Source organism: Haliotis cracherodii, unplaced genomic scaffold, assembly GCF_022045235.1.
Source record: "Haliotis cracherodii isolate W230 unplaced genomic scaffold, xgHalCrac1.p SCAF_13, whole genome shotgun sequence".
NCBI classification, from domain to species: domain Eukaryota; kingdom Metazoa; phylum Mollusca; class Gastropoda; order Lepetellida; family Haliotidae; genus Haliotis; species Haliotis cracherodii.
The window spans coordinates 36,401,887-36,423,541 of NW_027266268.1; the positions used below are offsets into that span (position 1 = coordinate 36,401,887).

Genomic DNA, 21,655 nt, shown 5'->3' on the forward strand with positions numbered 1-21,655 from the left:
TTCGCAATCAAAATCGAAATCAAAATCAAAATCAAAATAACGCACGCACGCACGCACGCACGCACGCACACGCACGCACGCACGCACGCACGCACGCACGCACGCACGCACGCACGCACACGCACGCACGCGCACGCACACGCACACACACATACACGCACACACACACAAGCGCACACACACACATGCACGCACGCACACACGCACGCACACGCGCACACACACACGCACACACACGCACACACACATACACGCACACACACATAAGCGCACGCACGCACGCACATGCACACACACGCACACACGCACACATACACACGATCCCGAGTCACGTCATACCAAACCACAGTATAAGGTGGTACCTGCCTGGCTAAGAGTCAGTATGCTGTGTCTGAGTGGGTTATCCATGTTACTGCAACATGGTATCTCAGTGAGCTAACACAGTTAATATGGTATTAGCCTGCAATAATCTTGAACGCGGCGTTAAACCTCACTGGCCATTTCCTTACCTGAAACAAAATATAGCTTTGTCCTGTCCCCCTTTGCTTGTGTTGTCCAACAAGCTATCAACTTCTGGTTTGTCCGAATCGCTGTAAACTGTCACACAAGAAGACATCTCACCTTACATGAAAATACTAGCTTTTGATTGGATAAGGAGCAATCAGTCATTTTCCCTGTAGCCCGCCCATGTAGCCCTCAGAGAGATCAATCGAAACACACCGTATGCGACATTCTTATCTCGCATAAGTATCGTTGAAAATCAATTGATGTGAAATCAGTTGATGTTTATCCGAATGCATTTGGCGAAGGGGAAGAACCCCGGGCCTATGACGTGATGTACCCTGTGTGTGAGCCATTGTACCCGAACCCTCATGCCACCCAATACCCCTCGAGATCTTTGGCAACTAACAGTATACACTTGAAAATTGGTCTTGACCCCAAACATTATGCTACGGAGGCCTGGCCTGGCCTGGCCTGGCCTGGGAGGTTGCTGGTCAGGTTATTGTTTCTGATAACGGCCAGTCAAACACGTGTTTTAGACAGGCTTCAGTTTCAAACACGTCCTTGCGTCTCGAACTATGAAGAGACGTGCCCGTTGCCACGGTTACCACGACCAGATGCCCTTCTCTCCGGACAGATGCTCTAAACTCCATGGGCAAACAAAAGCCATGATGTATGTATGTATGTGCGTGCGTGCTTAACGTCACTTCTCCATTTCTGGAAAATGTGATCTTTAAGTATTTGCTCTACTTCTGACACTAGCCACTTTGTTGTGCAAACTGACGGGTTGTTAAATACATAAGATAATCCAACACTGTCTAATATATCCATAACACATCCAACCCAGGGATTTGTTGATGCAATAGTCTTGTTCCCATTAATTGACAGATATTGATATAACAGCTGTGAAAGTTTATACACACCAGTTTGATATGTTAATTTGTGCCAGAAAGATATCATTCGTTTTACAAATTATTATTCTTAATGGTAGCCTACCTAATTCGCCATATATCATTAAAATGAGGAGTTGAAGTTCTTACCCTGTGATAAGTCTGAGGAATTTGAGGTGTACTCTTTCTATAATTTCTAAATTTTCAAAGCCCCAGATTTCTGAACCATAAATTAATATTGGTAATACCATCGTATCAAAAGCTGATAATACACAGACCAAAGGTAAAACACGTGCCATGTGTTCATAAGGCAGTTATAAGGAGGACAGCCGTCGCCACTCACGTACCAACCACGTGCTTCACACATGTTCATGCTAAAGTGTCATACCTTTACAAACATGTATTTACTGACACGTGATACTATTTTGATAACGTGCCTCGGTGACAGGAACGTCATATGCATGCATTGATTTCACGTTCTCTCAATGACAGAGGTTTTGTGTTTGTGGTACTGCCGATGTTGCATTTGTTACACAACTGCATTTGATCGTGAATACGAATGTAAAATAAAACTTTTAGGAAATAAAACAGCTGTCTAGTGTAGTACACGCGCTTCATGGATTCGTCTCTCTCTTCAGTTGGGATTCACGGTCCCAAGCAACATTGTTTGTTTTATTTGTTTGTTTGTTGTTTAACGCCGCACTCGGCAATATTCCAGCTGCACGACGGAGGTTTGTAAATATTCGAGTCTGGACCAGACAATCCAGTGATTCCACCAGACCTGTCAGTTCACACAATTGGGACGATGACATGCATGAACCAATGCTGACCACCCGATCCCGTTAGTCGCCTTTTTACGACAAGCATAGTCGCCTTTTACGGCAAGCATGGGTTCTTCAAGACCTATTCTACCCCAGATCTTCACGGTTCTCCCAAGCAGCAATGGTGGTCGTGACAGGAGACTAATGGGGTCGGGTGGTCAGCCTGGTGACATTGTGATAAGGTGGCACTGTACCCCGACGATGTGGGGCGTTGCTCGTTCTATTCATCATTGGTTTATCTGGTCCAGAATCGACCACTTATAGTCCGCCAGTGAGGCGTTACACAACAAACATACAAATTCTGTGAGGAAACGTCAGGGCACTTCGGAGTACGCCCTTGATGCTTCACGCCCGTAAAGTATTTCATGTTGAATTGTTTAAAAGTTATCTGAATGTGCGGCGGGAAATCCCTATCATTTTACTAGTATCATATTGGGTCTCGAACCCGGATCGTCACAATGACGACTGAATGCTCTCGAAAATAATAATATACGGTACAAATTGCTGTTGCTGTGAATGAAACTTAGGTCTATATGAACATATTTTGTGACTAAAAGTGATGTGTATATGACACTTGCTGTATATAAAACTGACCTGTACATGAAGCTGATCTGAAAATGAGAATGACCTGTATATCAAACGGACCTGTATATCAAAATGACGTGTATATGAAACTGACCTGTACACCTGTACTTCAAACCAACGTGTATATCAAAATGACGTGTATATGAAACTGACCTGTACACCTGTACATCAAACCGACCTGTATATCAATGTGACGTGTAAATGAAACTGACCGGTACACCTGTATATCAAACCGACCTGTGTATCAAAGTGACGTGTAAATGAAACTGACCTGTACACCTGTATATCAAACGGACCTGTATATCAAAGTGTCGTGTATATGAAACTGACCTGTACACCTGTATATCAAACGGACCTGTATATTAATGTGACGTGTAAATGAAACTGACCTGTATATCTGTACATCAAACCGACCTGTATATCAATGTGACGTGTAAATGAGACTGACCTGTACACAGATATATCAAACGGACCTGTATATCAAAGTGACGTGTATATGAAACTGACCCGTACACCTGTATATCAAACCGACCTGTATATCAAAGTCACGTGTATTTGAAACTGACCCGTACACCTGTATATCAAACGGACCTGTATATCAAAGTGACGTGTAAATGAAACTGACCTGTACACCTGTACATCAAACGGACCTGTATATCAAAGTGATGGTGTAAATGAGACTGACCTGGACACCTGTATGTCAAACGGACCTGTATATCAAAGTGACGTGTATATGAAACTGACACGTACATCTGTATATCAAACCGACCTGTATATCAAAGTGACGTGTAAATGAAACTGACCTGTACATCTGTATATCCAACGGACCTGTATATCAAAGTGACGTGTATATGAAACTGACCCGTACACCTGTATATCAAAGTGATTTGTATATGAAACTGACCTGTACACCTGTATATCAAACGGACCTGTATATCAAAGTGACGCGTATATGAAACTGACCCCGTACACCTGTATATCAAAGTGACGTGTATATGAAACTGACCTGTACACCTGTATATCAAACGGACCTGTGTATCAAAGTGACGTGTATATGAAACTGACCCAATATCAAAGTGACGTGTATTTGAAACTGACCCGTACACCTGTATATCAAACGGACCTGTATATCAAAGTGACGTGTAAATGAAACTGACCGGTACACCTGTATATCAAACGGACCTGTATATCAAAGTGACGTGTATATGAAACTGACCTGTACACCTGTATATCAAACGGACCTGTATATCAAAGTGACGTGTATATTAAACTGACCCGCACACCTGTATATCAAACGGACCTGTGTATCAAAGTGACGTGTATATGAAACTGACCTGTACACCTGTATATCAAACGGACCTGTGTATCAAAGTGACGTGTATATGAAACTGACCCGTACACCTGTATATCAAACCGACCTGTATATCAAAGTGACGTGTATATGAAACTGACCCCGTACACCTGTATATCAAACGGACCTGTATATCAAAGTGACGTGTATATGAAACTGACCGGTACACCTGTAAATCAAACGGACCTTTATATCAAAGTGACGTGTATATGAAACTGACCCGTACACCTGTATATCAAACGGACCTGTGTATCAAAGTGACGTGTATATGAAACTGACCCGCACACCTGTATATCAAACCGACCTGTATATCAAAGTGACGGTATATGAAACTGACCCGCACACCTGTATATCAAACGGACCTGTATATCAAAGTGACGTGTATATGAAACTGACCCGCACACCTGTATATCAAACGGACCTGTGTATCAAAGTGACGTGTATATGAAGCTGACCTGAAAATGATGCTGGCATGTAATTATGCAACTGACTTCGGCAGTGACACCTTCCCATATATACCTCTCAATCTCACCTCATTTACTTTCCTGTAAACTGTACATTCTCCTTGTTTCTATCTATCTAAATATTTATTAGTTATTCCCAAGGTCACTACTCAAAACTTTCAAGGTTAAGATTTCTGAGCCAAACTGGCGACCCGATGAGGGACAGCGACGAGTCACGTTCAAATCCCCCTCGTCACATATTGCCGAGTTCATGACCTTGTGTCATCACGTCAAACTGGCTCGCGCCTGTGGGTGTGTATCCGAAGTCACAGGTTACACCTTGTCAATTAGGTCAGGTGAGGTGAACGGGGTTTAACGTCGCTTCCAATATTAGTGTACTTATATAGCGACGTGCATGCACGTGTGCGTGTGTGTGTGGCTGCTTGTACTAGTCCGGACTGATGCCGATTTATAGTTAGCTCACTGAGATACCATGCCGCAGTTTAACATGAATACCCCACTCAGACACAGTATACTGACTCCGAGCCGACCAGTCCTTGTTTTAGCCCCTTTATGCCGAGTGCCAGACAGGGGAACAACAAGTACCATCTTTTAACGTCTTTTGGTATGACGCGGCCGGGAATCGAACCCCGAACCTTCCGCTCTCCGGGCGAACGCTCTACCACTTGTCAGTTAAACTTGGTGAAATACATGCATGTTAATTGTCACACACGACCCACAAACCTAAATGAAGCCCAGACGCCCAAAATGTTGAGCGTGAAGTATTGACGGATAAATTGAATTCCTGACTTTGGGACAAAGAGGAGTATTTTTTTAATTTGATATACGGCTTTTCCGTTGGAAAAGAGACCGGTCACATAAACGCGAAACTGAGAAGGAAAAGAAAGAAGCCAAGGGATGTCATCACTTGGACCTGCAGTGGCTGGATGAAAAGTCTATCGGTATTAGACACACACACACCAACCAAATTACAGAAACACTAATCGATTTTATGTCCTTTGATCGAACCTACCTGAACCAGAAATATCAGACCGGCGACACCATTTCATCTATGTCATATGTCTATGATGTGATAAATTCAGTGTGAAATGTCTCGATTGTTATGTATAAATGGGAAAATTATTATCAGTTTTGCACTGTCATTAATTATAAATTAAAGAAGGAATGAATAAACAACATAACAATATAAATATTTCGTTTTTAATGATTTTATTACAAGGTACACACGGTTATTATCTATCGTGAAGACGTCCGATTTTCGATCACAAATCACTTAATTTCGTTGATTCGACATACTCGTTAATCCGACACAATCATGTGCAACCAACGATGTCGGATTAACGAGACTTGACTGTTATTAGATCTGAGAAAAAAGATTCCGAGTGACAAAAACTTTCCACAAGACTGTGTGACAAGAAAGATGACTATAAGGTTCACATAGTCAACTTTCTCTTCATGTCGAGCAATATTCCAGCAGTTTCAGCCGCCGTCTTACAGCATTCAAAGTTATTAAGTTTTCAAAACGTTATTAAAACTTTAAAAAATAGGTATGGTACATATGTAGATATTTCCAAATTTAGGGACAAAGACATAAGTGTCAAAAATAATGCCTGATGCAATTCACCGCGTTGGTTTGTTTACGTTAATATTTGACTTGCTTTTGCTTGTGTTTGTGACTGGCGCCACCGGTGCGGGATACGCTCGCCTTTTCGCGAACACCTAGTTCAAAATGTGTTTCATACCGTTATATGACAGTGTAGTGTATTGTAGAACAATGTTGTAATTCTATTGAGTCAAGCGTAATCTGGAATCTTCTGAAACATCTTGCCTATACAGCTCTGTATAAAACCTTCCCTACGATATTTAGACTATCTAATCATTGATTGTCTGGTCCAGACCCGATTATTTACAGACCGTCGTCATATAGCTGGAATATTGCTGAGTGCGGCGTTAAACAACAAACCAACCATCAAGGCTATATAAGGGGGCAAGGGTGTGCCTATAAAATCTCACATTGCATCTCACATTACATCAAGACGTTTTCACTCTGGGTCTTTTTGGAGGCTTGATCACTGTTGCTGCTCAGTGGATATTATTATCACATTCCAGTTATGACTACTGCTATTGTATGATATGCTGCCATTGCAAATGTACTGTCGTTGAAGTTGTACTGCAGCTTATTCTATATTTGCTTTGTAATCACTTTGCAGTAATTTGTATTAGTTTATAAACTTAGTTCATTTTTTAACACAATTGATACATGTATACCCATTTCCTTTGTTCTTTGTTGGTTTCACGCTAAATTCTTTTACCTATAGATTTCTGGGTTATACTAATACTTTCAATGTTGAAGTCGACACGAAACAGCTGTTGTTATTCATTTAAACATGCAGATGATATGTTTGTTTGTTTGTTTTTGTCATTCAACAAGATCCGGACATTCGTGTTTGTTTGTTTGTTTAACGCCACACTCAGCGATATTACAGCTACATGACGGCGGTCTGGAAATGATAGAGTCTGGACCAGACAATCCAGTGATTGACATCATGAGCATCGATCCACGCAATTGGGCTCGATGACATGCATCAACCAAGTCAGCGAGCCTTACCACCCGATCCCGTTAGTCGACTTTTACGACAAGCATAGTTGCCTTTTACGGCAAGTATGGGTTGCTGAAGACCAATTCTATCCCGGATCTTCACGGGTCTGCAGATGATATGGTCAGGATCGAACAATGGATTATGGAAATGATCTCTGTCGCTTAAATTGTTTAATAAAGCAGTTTCATAAAGATACCTATTATGTTTATGGAAAATGTTTTCTCGCTTGTATTTACGTGGCTCTGTAGGGGTGGCGGAGAAATAGGAACGCACATAGATGTATTGTTGTGAAATCTGTAACTAAAGTAGAAAAACGTGATGTCAGTTATATTAACGTGTATTCATTATCGACTTTAAACTAACGATTATATGGGTCTATAGTGTGCAAATATTTGATAATCGCTTACATTTGTCCCACGTGTATAAGTCTAACGGTTACATGGGCCCAAAGGGCAGAATATCTGACTAACTATTGCTCGGATCTATAGTGTGCAAATATTTGACAATCCATTACATTTGTTTCACGTGTATATAAGACTAAAGATTAGAAATATAGGAGGTTTCATCATACAAATAATTACTCAGGTCCGAGGGTCGTTGTTTTCGCATATTGACCTCGTCAAGAGTAATCATTCCTTTTGTTATATCAAAATTCACTTTAATGTTTATGAAGTCTTAAAACCGTCCTCTATTTAAGTACAGTAACTTAGCTGCGAACCGTGAAATGTTCGTACCAGACGCCATCTTGATTTCTACCAGACGAGTCAATATTCATTCAATCCATATTCAATCAGTTTATTTGGTAATAAGGCCTCAGGCCCACGTACATATATATACAAATTAGTTTCACATCAAGTGCTGCATGAAATAATATTTACAGGTAAGAAGAACGAAGACAGATAGCATTTTTAACATAATTGGCTAAGTTCTCAAGGCGGTTTACATCAGAAGAGTTTAACATTCTAACCAGTGTGTCTTTACGATTATTACTAGTAATGAAGTCTAAATATGGGAAATATTTTGAACGAATATCTTCATAAATAGGGCAAACAAGAATGAAATGAATTTCATTTTCAACTGCCCTTAACTTGCACAATGGACAAAACCGGAGTGTCTTATCGGTGCCATCCCTCCTTCCTGTATTATGCATAATTCCCAGTTCTCCAATACGTAAAAGGGTAAGCATACGTCGCTTTTCTTTTGATACTACATTTAATAGATACGGTTCAAGTGATAATGATGTCTTAAATAATGAATACAGTTCTAATTTCGAGCATCCAGACAATTCAGAATACCATGTTTGTGCATGACAGTCCTTAACCCTAAGTATAAACTCACTTATAAAATTTATTCATTCATTCCGTGACAGGTCAATACTGATCATGTGACGAGTCAATATTCGAGGTCTGTGTCAGTCACATGATTTTGGGGTCAGCATTGAAATGTATTGTTTCGTCACGTGGTACGGATTAACCAATGGAATTGCAAGTTTCTTAATGGAGGTAAATCAATAACGATGACACGGGTTTAATGTATATATAAGACTACCGATTACATGGATCTATCATATGTACCAGACTTAAGATTACATGAGTCTGAAGTGTAGATTATAAAATTAATGATTATATGTATTTAACGTGAATAGACCAACAATTACACGGGTCTACATGGGAGATTGTTAGACCAACAATTACACGGGTCTACAGGGAACATTGTTAGACCAACAATTACACGGGTCTACAGGGAACATTGTTAGACCAACAATTACATGGGTCTACAGGAAGATGGTTAGACCAACACTTACCTGGGTCTTCAGGGAAGATTGTTAGACCAACAATTACCCGGGTCACCAGTCACCGAGTCTGACCACCCGATTCATTGAGTCGCCTCTTTACGACCAGCATAGGTTGCTGGGGACCTATTCTAACCAAGGGACACTGTTCGCGATCATGACCCGTGCGACTGGAACGCCTCAATGCAAAAGTTACTTCTTGATTTACAGGAGGTCTGTTTATAGAGATTCCTGGGTTCACATAGAGCCCTAACGCGTGAAACACTGTCCGTTCTAAAGAAATAGTTATATTTGTTCCGTTAACCTTGAAGCTTTCTAAGGCTGAAAACGTCCTATACAAATAGACACAGTTGACAAGGGCGTTCTATTTCTCACGTGTAGATTCGTGTCTCTACGATATTGTACAGATGGTTGTGTCAACGATCGCCACGGCTCACTATGTTTGTGACCTGGTTTCATGGACAGACAAAAATCGTGTCCTGGTGCGCATTGGGGTTACGAACATTTGCCATGACTCAGCGCCAATTGAAACAGCAAGCAATGCCCCGTGGACCCTCTGTGACGCGCCACCTAGTTATCGTAACACTTCCTGAATACAACAGCGAACCCCCCCCCCCCCCCCCCCCCCGACCCCCTCCGACCCCTCACTATCAAATAGTGATGATACTAGGTGCCCGCGAAAAGGTGAGCGTATCCTGTAGCACCAGTGGCACCCGTCACAAACACATGCAAAGGCAAGTCAAATGTTCAACTGAAAAAAACACGGGAACATGTGAGCACAAGTCTCAACACAGGGGCATTTACGCCAGTAGCCGTTAACTATTGTCTATCATGCCTATGAGTCTTGAGGTATTGGTTTTATCCATATGTTACATTCTTTCATTTGTATTTTGATTGATTTCAAGTTTTTTTATGTACAAAGGTGCAAAATTGTCTCGCAACAATATATGTTGTCAATTCACACCTTGTAGCACCTGTGTGTTTTCTTTCGCGACAAGCCCCAATCCTGGTCGTGGGTGTTTACTGACAAACAATCCTTATTCAAACAATCGCGACAACAGAACAATGAGTCTTCATACGTCACCACTCGCACCTTTCCGTACCCAAAACGAAAGTCTTCGATCGTCACGAAGCTTGTTCCGGACAGACACGAGTTACACTCGACACACCAACCCTGTAGGTAATCTCGTACAGAAATGGAAGGAATCCGTATTATTAGAACTGGACCAACTTGTTCACGTGACTATAACAGTAAAAAACAGAATCTGGCGACAGTTATTGTATGGCAGTGTAATATATTGTTAAACAATGACTGTATCTGTATTACACTGTTTCTGTTTAGATTCGGTAGAAACTCATTGCATTATGTTTGGACAGTGATTAGTTGTCAGGAATGTAGTATTATTTAATGTAAGCAGTAGTGATGAACTACTATATTTAGGCGCTCGTGTGATGTGTCAAGCATTACAGAAACATGTGGAAAATAAAGAGTACTAAACGCGCTCCCGTGGAATACCAGTTTATGAAACGAGCGAATAGATCTGGTATCTGACGAGGGAAAGCTGGTCAGACACCAGACTTGTTCACGAGTTTCATAAAATTGGTATTACACGGGAGCGAGTTTAGTATTTTATTTATTACGCGATGCATGTCATTATCAAATTGAGTTCAACAGAATAATAAGGTGATGGTCTGAGGATGCCATAATGTTCCCCACCAATATACATTTCATTAATGATTCTGGTCTTCATAGTTGAAAGTTGATGGATGTGTTCGTACAGGTTCACGACTGCCGCCTTGTCATGCGAAAGGCATGTGCACGAAACTGGTGCCATTGTAGCTTCCTGACAGTGACAATCCGGATACCTTGAGTCATATGACAAGACCGAGCCCAAGAAACGGATTTCATTGTGGCGGTATGTTGATATGTGACGCTGTTAGGGCAGGTTAGAATAGGGAGAACAGGTTCTATTATCACGTGGTTTCGACAAACAACTCCACAGTTTAATCATGCCAGTTACACCTTTCAAGGCCTTAGTAAAACTTTAAAAACGGTGTATTGTAGACATATGGAGGACATGTCCACATTTATCGTCAATGACCAAAATGATGTCCGATACAATTCATTATCATGAATTGTACAACATGTTCCTTTACAGTGCAAGTCCAAAGCATATGTGACCCGTGAAGATTCCGGGATAGAGGAGGTCTTCAGGAACCCATGCTTGCCGTAAAAGGCGACTGCTTGTCGTAAAAGGCGACTAACGGGATCAGTTGGTAAGGCTCGCTGACTTGGTTGATGCATATCATCGATTCCAATTGCGTGGATCGATTTTCATGATATCAATCACTGGATTGTCTGGTCCAGACTCTATTATTTACAGACCGCCGTCATATAGCTGGAATATTGCTGAGTGCGGCGTAAAACAACAAACCAACAACAACAACCAACCAATGCATATGTCTACCATAAATGGTTTTGAAAACGTCACTACTGACTTGAATCTAGTCACCCTGATGAAGCAACTCTTGAGCAAGAGTGGTATGACGCTCTTTGAAACCTTCATGGAAAGAACATGCCATGATGGTACCTCAAAGGTTACATTGAAACACGCATAACACAATAGGGAGCGTTACACAGGATATTGAGAATTGAAACTTACGAATTCATTGATTGGGATAAATACATATTTTCGATTATTTCTCAAATGCTTGAAATAATAGGGCAGTGTCAGACGTTGACATACGACAAGTTGGGATCAGGTCCTAAAGCACACAAATGACATCATGTTGTGTACCATATGTTGAATGATTGACTTGTCTGGATGGCTTCCATAGGACGGGCGCGCCATTGTCAAATCCCAAAAATTTAAATATACAACCCTATGATGCAGCGATGAAAATTCCTGGTGCAAGATGTCGGTATGGATTAGACCCCAGTAGGATGATAATCCCTTGGACGATCTGACAAAGGTATGAGGACCTCGTACCGCTAGCGTTACGTTGGGAGCCCGCGCCAACAGTTTTCGTGCAGGGGGAACAATTCTCCTCACATGTTGCCTAAATACATCCGGATGCACAACAGTGAAATGAACATACAAGTACAACACTACGATGTCGCTGGAGGTGTCTGGGAGGCTCTCAAGAACAAGATGTTGTGCCTTTTCTGCAATTCGTGGGTAACGTGTACTACCATGGTAGAAAGGCATTTCGTGAGCACGCCAGGAGACGCTGAAGTTGTAGGTGGTATCCGTGTCTGTCACAGGCATATGACCATGTCCATGAGAAGGGAAATGCAGGAAAGAGTGAAGACTTTGCTTGAACTGTGCACTTGTTGAATCACCGTGCAGCCAGATCGTCTTTCCCTTCAAGCACTTTCTGTAGGCCGCGGCCGTTCTAGGTAGCGTGTCTGTACATTGTAATGGATGCCAGGTGTTATTGTGAAAGAACCCTGTCGGAGACACCCGGTGCCAGGTCGCTTTGGGTGGCATTCGGCTACATGGTGTAGCAGGGGGCGTTAACGTTGTTTTGTTATCCTCTGTAAACAGAAATAATCATCATAAAATATCACAACCCAATTATGTACCAATTCATACTGAATTGTATAACCGGTTTCTTTCTTATCCATCGGGAAGGTTTCCTGTGTTTAAATATATTTTCTACATTTTGTCTCTATAAAGTACCATGTACCTTCGCAGTGTCTCGACTGCCTCTGGTCTCTTGGATAGAGAATTGGAATGTCGATTGTTCCATACCCGGTCGCGTTCTAAAACAAGGACTGGAGGTGTCAATGTTAAACTGTGACATGGTATCTCCTTGGGCTAGCACTATACTAGCACTTGGCCTGGCATTAGTCCGGAGTACAAGCAGCTACACACGCACTCACACATGCATGAACATCACCTTCATGAGTGCAATATTCTTGAAGGCAACATTAACCCCATTTCACCTCAACACATCATAGATTTTTAGCAGTGTACTAGAAGTAGCAATAGTGAGACTGCAATACTCCAGCTACAAGTCTATCATGGCGGTCTGTCTGTAAACGAGTCTGGGCAAGGAAGAGTAGCAACAGGAGCAACGGTTCTAGTCGTAGGAGAACAATGACACTCAATCGGCTACATGTAAGTCGCCGAAACAGTCCACCCAATCACAATTAATTGCATCTTATGACAGGCCACAGAGTGTTTGGGATCCGAAACTATTCTAACTCGGATTCTCGAATGTGACGTAATTGTTTTCACTGTGCAATGAAGTAAATGTGTTATTTTATATCTACCGTTTATAAGTAATACTTTTATCGTCACCGGGAGGATGTCAGGTGTTGGGTCTTTTCTGGACCTAGATATAAAAAAATCGTGAATTAATTACTTTCTTTATTCACGCTCTACTATCGTGATATATAGAGTATTTCAGGCTGTATGTGAGCGGAAAATTCATGACAGTCTAAAGCGCCGCATTTCTCTGTACAGACTACCAATGCGCGGGTCTTATCCTATGATCGTTAGTTCGTATCCCATGTTCGTCCTTAATATGATCCTTGGTTTTGTTAGCATGAAGGTTTTTGGGTTTCACCACAGGGATTACTGTCAAAGGCCTACATCACTTGGAGCCTTTATTCGAATTTAGGGGGGGCGGGTAGCCCAGTGGTTAAAGCGCTCGTCACGCCGAAGACCCGGGTTTGATTCCTGACATGGGTACAATATGTGAAACCCATTTCTGGTGTCCCCCGCCGTGATATTGCTGGAATATTGTAAAAAGCGTCGTAAAACCCAACTCTTACTCACTCACAAATTCGAAATTAAACTGACTTGATATAACTGAAAAATATTTCAAAGTGGTGTAAAACCCTACTCACTCACTCTCCTACAACCTACTTCAGATATAATCGTTGAAGTAAAATAGAATACATACCATTGGAGGATATCTCGCTCAGTGTTATTCAGCTTGAATGAAACACCACTTGAATGGGAATATGACCATGTATCACAAGTTAGATTTGCTATGCTTGGTCTCCTGCAGTACCAAGGGAGACCACTGTTCTCGAGAGTAAGATTACACCACTCGGGTTGCGTCAGAGGACTCGGCTGTTTCGTGGAGCAGGTCGTTGTTTCAGAGAGTTGATTCTTGACGAATGTAGCATGCACGTTCCATAGACTTCCATATTCGTCGAAGATCTTGTATTGCAGAACTATCTCCTCTTTCCTTGTGTTTATAAGGGCACGTATGATAGCATGCCCGGCCCACGTGGCTTTTATTACTGCGCCATAACTTCCATTATTGAAGTCAGTGACGTCACCGGAAACGGAAGCATTACTCTTCCGGTCCTCCATCCATACTCTCAGAAAGTCTCCGCCTGTCAACTTCCGGTAACCGTTGACGTCATACATGTTTATTTGCACCTTGATGGGATCACACAAGAGGAAGGTTGTGTGGTTGTGTTTGAGGTACATCTGGCTTTTAGCGGCACAGGATGGGTGGTTTGGTGTGGTAGGGGACCGTACAACGCTTTCTGGGAGATACCGAAGACCATATGCGTTAATGTCTCTGTTACTGGTTAGCCATCCGTAAGTGTTCCACTCTCTGCAATGAAATGAGTCAATGAGCGAGTGAGTGAGTGAGTGAGTTAGGTTCAGCGCTGCTTTGAACAGTATTCCACTTATATCACATCGTGTCAACTAAATGTAGAAGGAGTCCCCCGCCGTGATATTGCTGGCATATTTCTAAAAGCGGCGTAAAACTACACTCACTCACTAATGTAGGAGGAAGCCTGACGTGATGCAGGTCTCAGACGTTTACCACTTTGGTGAAACCCACGAGCACGGGTATGCTGCTGACAAACCCAGGAAATAATCGGGGCGAACCGGGATTTGAACCCAGAATCATAGGTTTCTTGCGTTGCCAGGGGATGTCAATCCACACAGCGAATTGCGGCGCCTTAGACGACTTGGTCATATATATTGACACATACATATATTGCACCTCTAACCAGTATTATCCTTCATTGTCCCCACAATTTATAAATCTAGCTGAATACATCTTATTGATTATACATATACAATACGTGAGTGAATATTGTTTTACGCTGCTTTTGGCAGTATTCCAGCAATATCATGGCGGAAGACACCATAAATGGTCTTCACACATAAAACCCACATTGTGGAATCGAACCCGGGACTCGGGCGTGACGAGCGAACGCTTTTACCACTTGGCTACCCCATCGCCCCACATATACAATACGCCATAAGGACGTTCCAACGGCAATGATTGTCATGACGTTATGTCCTGATGCCTTGTGAAAATAGACAGAGAACGTATTTTGTTCCAGCGAGTTTCTGCTGACTCTACAAACGACTGTTGACTTTTCGAGAATACCTCTTTAAATAAGGTGACAGTGCTGTACTTACTTGAATGTTGCCCAGTTTGTGTAGACCGCAGCGAATATACTCAGCATTGTCCAACAGGCAAGGACAGAAAAACAGGATCTCTTCATTCTGAAACATACACCTTCGATAAACAACCGTTACCACAGCGAAGAGGCTTACAAAGTCATTTATAGAAGCAACGGGTGACTGAAGCAGTTTCATGAATACATTTCAGTCAGAGGGCATGGACTTTGTGAATGGCTGCGTTTGGTCGGATACTAAGCAACAAAGAGCGTACTCGTCAATGAAAAAGGGTTAAGCGACAGAGCCGACGGCCGATGTCTATATGATAGGATCCAGTGAACTACAGGCACTGGATTCAATTACATATTGTATTGAACTGGGTCAGTAGTTCTGGATAATTTTGTCCAACGCAGACAATGATTCGTGGAACATGTGTTACTCAGACAGTGTAAGAAGTGGTGCTGCAGAGGTTCTCAAAGTCCCTCCGCTCATGTGGGGGTTCCGGGTTAGAATAGGTCCTCAGCGGTAAATATGTAAATTTGTCCTGGGTGCTTCGCAGCATATTATTAGAAGGGTGTTTCAGTCGTTTCCCCTTGTGGACACATGGCAGTTATTTGTTGCATATTTGCTGTCTAACGCCGCACTCAAAATTGTTCCAGCTATATGACGCTGGTCTGTAAACAATCAAGTCTGGACCAGACAATCCAGTGATTGACATCTTCCGTATTGATCTACGGAATTGGGATACGATGACATGCATCCATAATCATTTTACCAATATGTAAATAAGTGAATGAGTGAGTATGGTTTTACGCCGCTTTTAGCAATATTCCAGCAATATCACGACGAGGGTCACCAGAAATGGGCTCTCACACATTGTACCCATGTCGGGAATCGAACCCGGGTCTTCGGCGTGACGAGCGAACGCTTTAACCACTAGGCTACCCGGCCGCCCCATATGTGGGTAAAACCGACATAAGTATTCTGTAATCATACAAATACATGTTGTACATCGTCAACGTAGAATTGATATAGCTATGGCGTTCTCGTTTTCCTTGTAAGCCTGGAAACCATTTTCTCAAATAGTCTTGGTTCCGCTGTTCATATCCTCATACCTGGACATTCTTGTTCTAAGGATCTATGATCTATACAGGGATCCTAATGGGCATAGATTTCAATAAGAGTTCCGAATGCCATATACCATTAGTAATAGTAAATGTTATTGTTCTCGTGTGCATAGTAAACACATTCACGAAAATAACCTGACGTCATTGTTGAGTCAATACCTTTTCTCAAACAATGTTGCAAGGGAGCGGGTTGCACTAACCTTCTGAGACGACTAAAGAATACCCTCAATCAACGTTCACACTGTTGTCAGCAACGTGATGGCTCTATAGCCAATTGGACTGGTAGGGGGCTTGTTTTGTAGATCGAAGGGGGTATGTGCGATAGATACAAAGGCATTAAAGCAAATCGTCAAATTCCCCAGGAGTTGAGGCCCACAATACATGATAAAATCATCGGAGATCATGTCAATTCCAGTAGACACGCCATGCTTAACAGAATTAAAAGCAACGTCCATTTCTATGATAACTATGGTTGCAAACGTTTCAGGGCCCTGCAATTTTTGTAATTCCTTTTCAAATGAAATATCCGATCAAGCTCCAAGCCCCGTGAATTTTTGTTTGGAGTTAATAATTCTTCAGAAGGCAGTGTGGTCAACTTCAGCCAAATGTTCTGTGTCATGGGGTGATCTTAAGCGATGTTCCTCAATGTGATGCTGCTCAGACTACTACTAATGCTACTGCTACTGCTATTACTACTCATACTTCTACTACTGCTGCTACTGCTACTGCAACTGCTATTACTATTACTTCTACAACTACCATTACTACTGCTGCTATTATTACTTCGACTATTACTACTACAATACTTACTACTACTTCTACTACTACTACTACTACTACTACTACTCCTACTTCTACTACTTCTACTACTACTGCTGCTGTTATTACTGCTACTTCTACAATACTTACTACTACTACTACTGCTGCTGCTGCTATTACTACTACTACTACTACTGCTGCCGCTATTACTACTGCTACTACTACTTCTACTACTACCATTACTACAGCTGCTATTATTACTACTACTATTACTGCTACTACTACTACTACTACTACTACTACTACAATACTTACTACTACTACTGCTGCTGATGATATTACTACTACTACTACTACTGCTGCTGCTATTACTACTACTACTACTACTACTGCTATTACTACTACTACTTCTACAACTACTACTTCTACTACTATTAAATACTACTGCTATAACTACTACATCTACTACTTCTTCTACAACTCCTACTACTACTTCTACTACTAATACTTCAACTACCACTACTACTACTACTACTACTGTTAAATGTTAAAGCATACATCCCTAAATGAAGCAAGTCTAGATTATCCACAGGTTCTGAATCTCCCATCTCATCTCGTTAGTCCAACTCAAGGGGTATATATTTAGATTGTCCGTCAAGGGAGAAACGTTCCGATTAAATATAAATGTCAGTACGCATGTCTTTTTGTATGTTCGCAGTGTTCAGGTATTTCGGTGTGCCTTTTTACTGTAAGGTGAATTTAAGGAATTTAAAAAAAACTATTCACACAGGACGAACCGTTTTAAGTGCGACAGCCATATATAAATCAGTCATTAAAAACGCAGCTGATTTGTTTTTCTCTCGTCTGGCAATGATATAAGCAATATTTTCTGATGACAAAGGGGTATAAATCATAGTTATTTTGAATTTTCATTCTTTGAAATGTACCGTAAAACTTAAAATATTTTTGTAAAAGTGATTTATTTTATAAGAAAACGAGAAGCGGAAGACCACGGATGACCACGCCCTTTCAAGACCGCTACATCCGGTCAATTTGCCTCCGAAACCGCTTCGTCACGGCGACGTTAACGGCAGCGACGGCACTGCGACATAGGATCATTCGACAAACCGTGTACAGGAGATTACGAGCGTATGGTATCAGAGCATATGGACTCTACCGAGGAGTGTTGTTGATTTTTCACTCTTTGAAATGTAGCTAGTTTGCAATTCTATATATGCCATTACCCATTCAAAAGAATCATAATAGAGAATAACAGCAAAACCTTGACTATTTTTATTCAATATTGATTATTTGATTCGCATACTAACTGTTTACATGTGCTGTGACAACACCAACCAATTCAAACACCGTCAACATATATCTCACATGACAAAAGGCCTATTCAATACTGGCCTCCTTTACCGTGTTGTGCATGATATTGTTGTGTTGTGTACTCACGAGACCCAGTTGACTCTCTATGTGCAGTAGAAGTAGTAGTAGTAGTAGTAGTAGTAGTAGTAGTAGTAGTAGTAGTAGTAGTAGTAGTAGTAGTAGTAGTAGTAGTAGTAGTATGTATGTATGTATTGTAGTAGTACCAGTTGTGAGTATAGATAGTGGTGTCGTGTATGGGTTGTTGTCAGCGTGGCATGACCTCAACTGGCAACTGACAACTGATTCTTTTCAAAAAACATTCCATAACTCTTTGTAAAGTCCCCAATCTGAATTCTTAAAGGCACCCGGGACGCTAGCTTAATCTTGTGTCAATGCTTTAGATGAGAAATAATTGATTTCTATTGTGACCGTTACATTTCCATGACTTAAGAACGTCGCGACATTAGTGTAATAATCTATGACGCAACTTTGAACCCTATTTCTCCTCACATCACATGACTTAAGACGTAACTGTTGATAAGAGACCACGGTGTTTACAAGCAAGTGTGGATTCCTTATCTATATGAATTGCCGTTTCCAAACCACACCCACTCGGTTCGTCTCAGGTCACAAGTCAAATTTAATGCAAAATATAAATGAATTTAATAGTAGTTCTTCAAACGTTATAGTCACTTGAACCAGAACCACGTATGCACCGGGGCACACGTTACATGTATAAACGCTTGTGACGACGCATTACAGCGCGAGTTGCATGCAACATTGATAGTCTGCATTGCATCGAATTTCGCAAACACCTGGCATCGTCACTGTAAGTACAATCACGTTAGTTATATTTACACAGCTATCGTTTCCCGTTGTAAAAATTGTGTTCCCTTTCTTTACGTAGAACAGTGATATGCTACAGTATATGCATACTTTGTATTCAGTATGTCCCATAGTGTATAGAGTTTTGTACTGTCGTTAATCAAAAAAATATGTTTCTATCTTAAACCACGAGCCGCGTGCAGGTCGATATCACATTTAGTGGTAGAGCATCAACAAACATCAGATACATTATGTGATGTGATGTATGTTTATGTCGACTGTCGGATACGTGATGTGATGTGACGTGATATATGTTTCATGTCGACTGACGGATATGCAATGTGATTAATGTTTCATGTCGACTGTCGGATATGTGATGTGATGTATGTTTCATGTCGACTGTCGGATATATGACGTGATATATGTTTCATGTCGACTGTCGGATTTGCGATGTGATTAATGTTTATATCGACACTCGGATATGTGATGTGATGTGATGTATGTTTCATGTCGACTGTCGGATATGCGATGTGATTAATATTTCATGTCGACTGTCGGATATGTGATGTGATTAATGTTTTATATCCGACACTAAGCTACATATATAATGATGTCTAACTGTACAGCTTTTGTAAGCTATAAAATTCCATTGATTTTTTATTGGGGTCTTTGAAAATTCATTTCATTTGTCGGAGATATCAGATATTGAACTAGAAAAAATATGATTGCAATTCACAGTGGTAGTCGAATGGGGCTATTTGAATCTTCTAATCATAGTAACATATTTACACAATAGCATTCTGTCAGTGTTTAAGACCCGTGAAGGTCCGGGGTAGAATAGGTCTTCAGCAACCAATGCTTGTTGTAAAAGGCGGCTATGCTTGTCGTAAGAGGCGACCAACGGGATCGGGTGGTCAGGCTCGCTGACTTGGTTGATGCATGTCATCGATCCCAATTGCGTGGATTGATGCCCATGATATCAATAACTGGATTGTCTGGTCCAGATTTGATTATTTACGGACCGTGGTCATATAGCTGGAATATTGCTGAGTGCGGTGTTAAACAACAAACAAACAAACAATGTTGAATAATGTTCTCATATCTAAGAGTCACGTAGGCAGGATTAACAGAGTTGTCCTCCGTTAGATATGAAGTGAGGCTCACGTGTATATGCCATATGTATATGGCGTGAGGAAGTTGTGTCAAAACGAACATTTTGTTACAAGTGCACAAGTAAAATCAACCACCTCGCGTACCGGCCCAGTTAAGGTGTACAGTGTTCACACAGCTGTTTACTGAGCAGTGACTTGTCTGGTGTACAGAGTGTGGTGGTATCGACCTGACTGAGTATATGTATCTGACAAATCTGGGGGATTGACACCGTTATTCCTGTTGTATACAAGTAGGATATAACTGTCGGTAGTGCAGGATATCACACACATCCCGTGATTTGTCTGGTGTACAGTGGGAGGGTTGACACTGTTATTCCTGTTGTATACAAGTAGGATATAACTGTCCGTAGTGCAGGATATCAAACACATCCCGTGATTTGTCTGGTGTACAGAGGGAGGGTTGACACTGTTATTCCTGTTGTATGCAAGTAGGATATAACTGTCGGTAGTGCAGGATATCACACACATCCCGTGATTTGTCTGGTGTACAGTGGGGGTTGACACTGTTATTCCTGATGTATTCAAGTAGGATATAACTGTCGGTAGTGCAGGCTATCACTGACATCCCGTGATTTGTCTGGTGTACAGAGGGAGGGTTGACACCGTTATTCCTGTTGTGTACAAGTAGAATATAACTGTCGGTAGTGCAGGCTATCACACACATCACTTGGTTCGTATCACATCTGTTGGCTGTCACGTCATTAAAGAAGTCACTATTTGTGACTAAAGTCATGTTGATAGCCGTAATTAACGATGTGTACAAACTCCTCGGCGACATCAGACTGTATTAGTTTTTAAAGAGTTGTGTCCCTTTGATTATTTTGGTCACGTCATGCAGCTGCCTTCGTTCAGTGGTATTGATTAAAACTCTTATATAGCATTGGTGTTATTGTGTCTATATCTCTCGAACTCCGATGTGTCGAATCCAGGGTAAAAAATACAGTCCGGTCGTGGCAAAGTCGACCGGACTTACCTCCATTTTGATCTGGATATGTCGTACTAGTTGAG

At 41.5% G+C, this 21,655-nt stretch overlaps 1 protein-coding gene across 1 annotated transcript; it reads right to left on the reverse strand.

The window, feature by feature from the left end:
* Positions 1-11,763: 11,763 nt before the first annotated feature.
* LOC139458673 (NXPE family member 3-like) lies at positions 11,764-15,458 on the reverse strand. Its single transcript, XM_071240087.1, has 4 exons — positions 15,412-15,458; positions 13,919-14,587; positions 13,284-13,345; positions 11,764-12,542 (listed from the first exon to the last, which is right to left on the reverse strand). The coding sequence occupies exons 1-4, from the start codon at positions 15,456-15,458 to the stop codon at positions 11,764-11,766; spliced, it is 1,557 nt and encodes a 518-aa protein (XP_071096188.1).
* Positions 15,459-21,655: the final 6,197 nt, after the last annotated feature.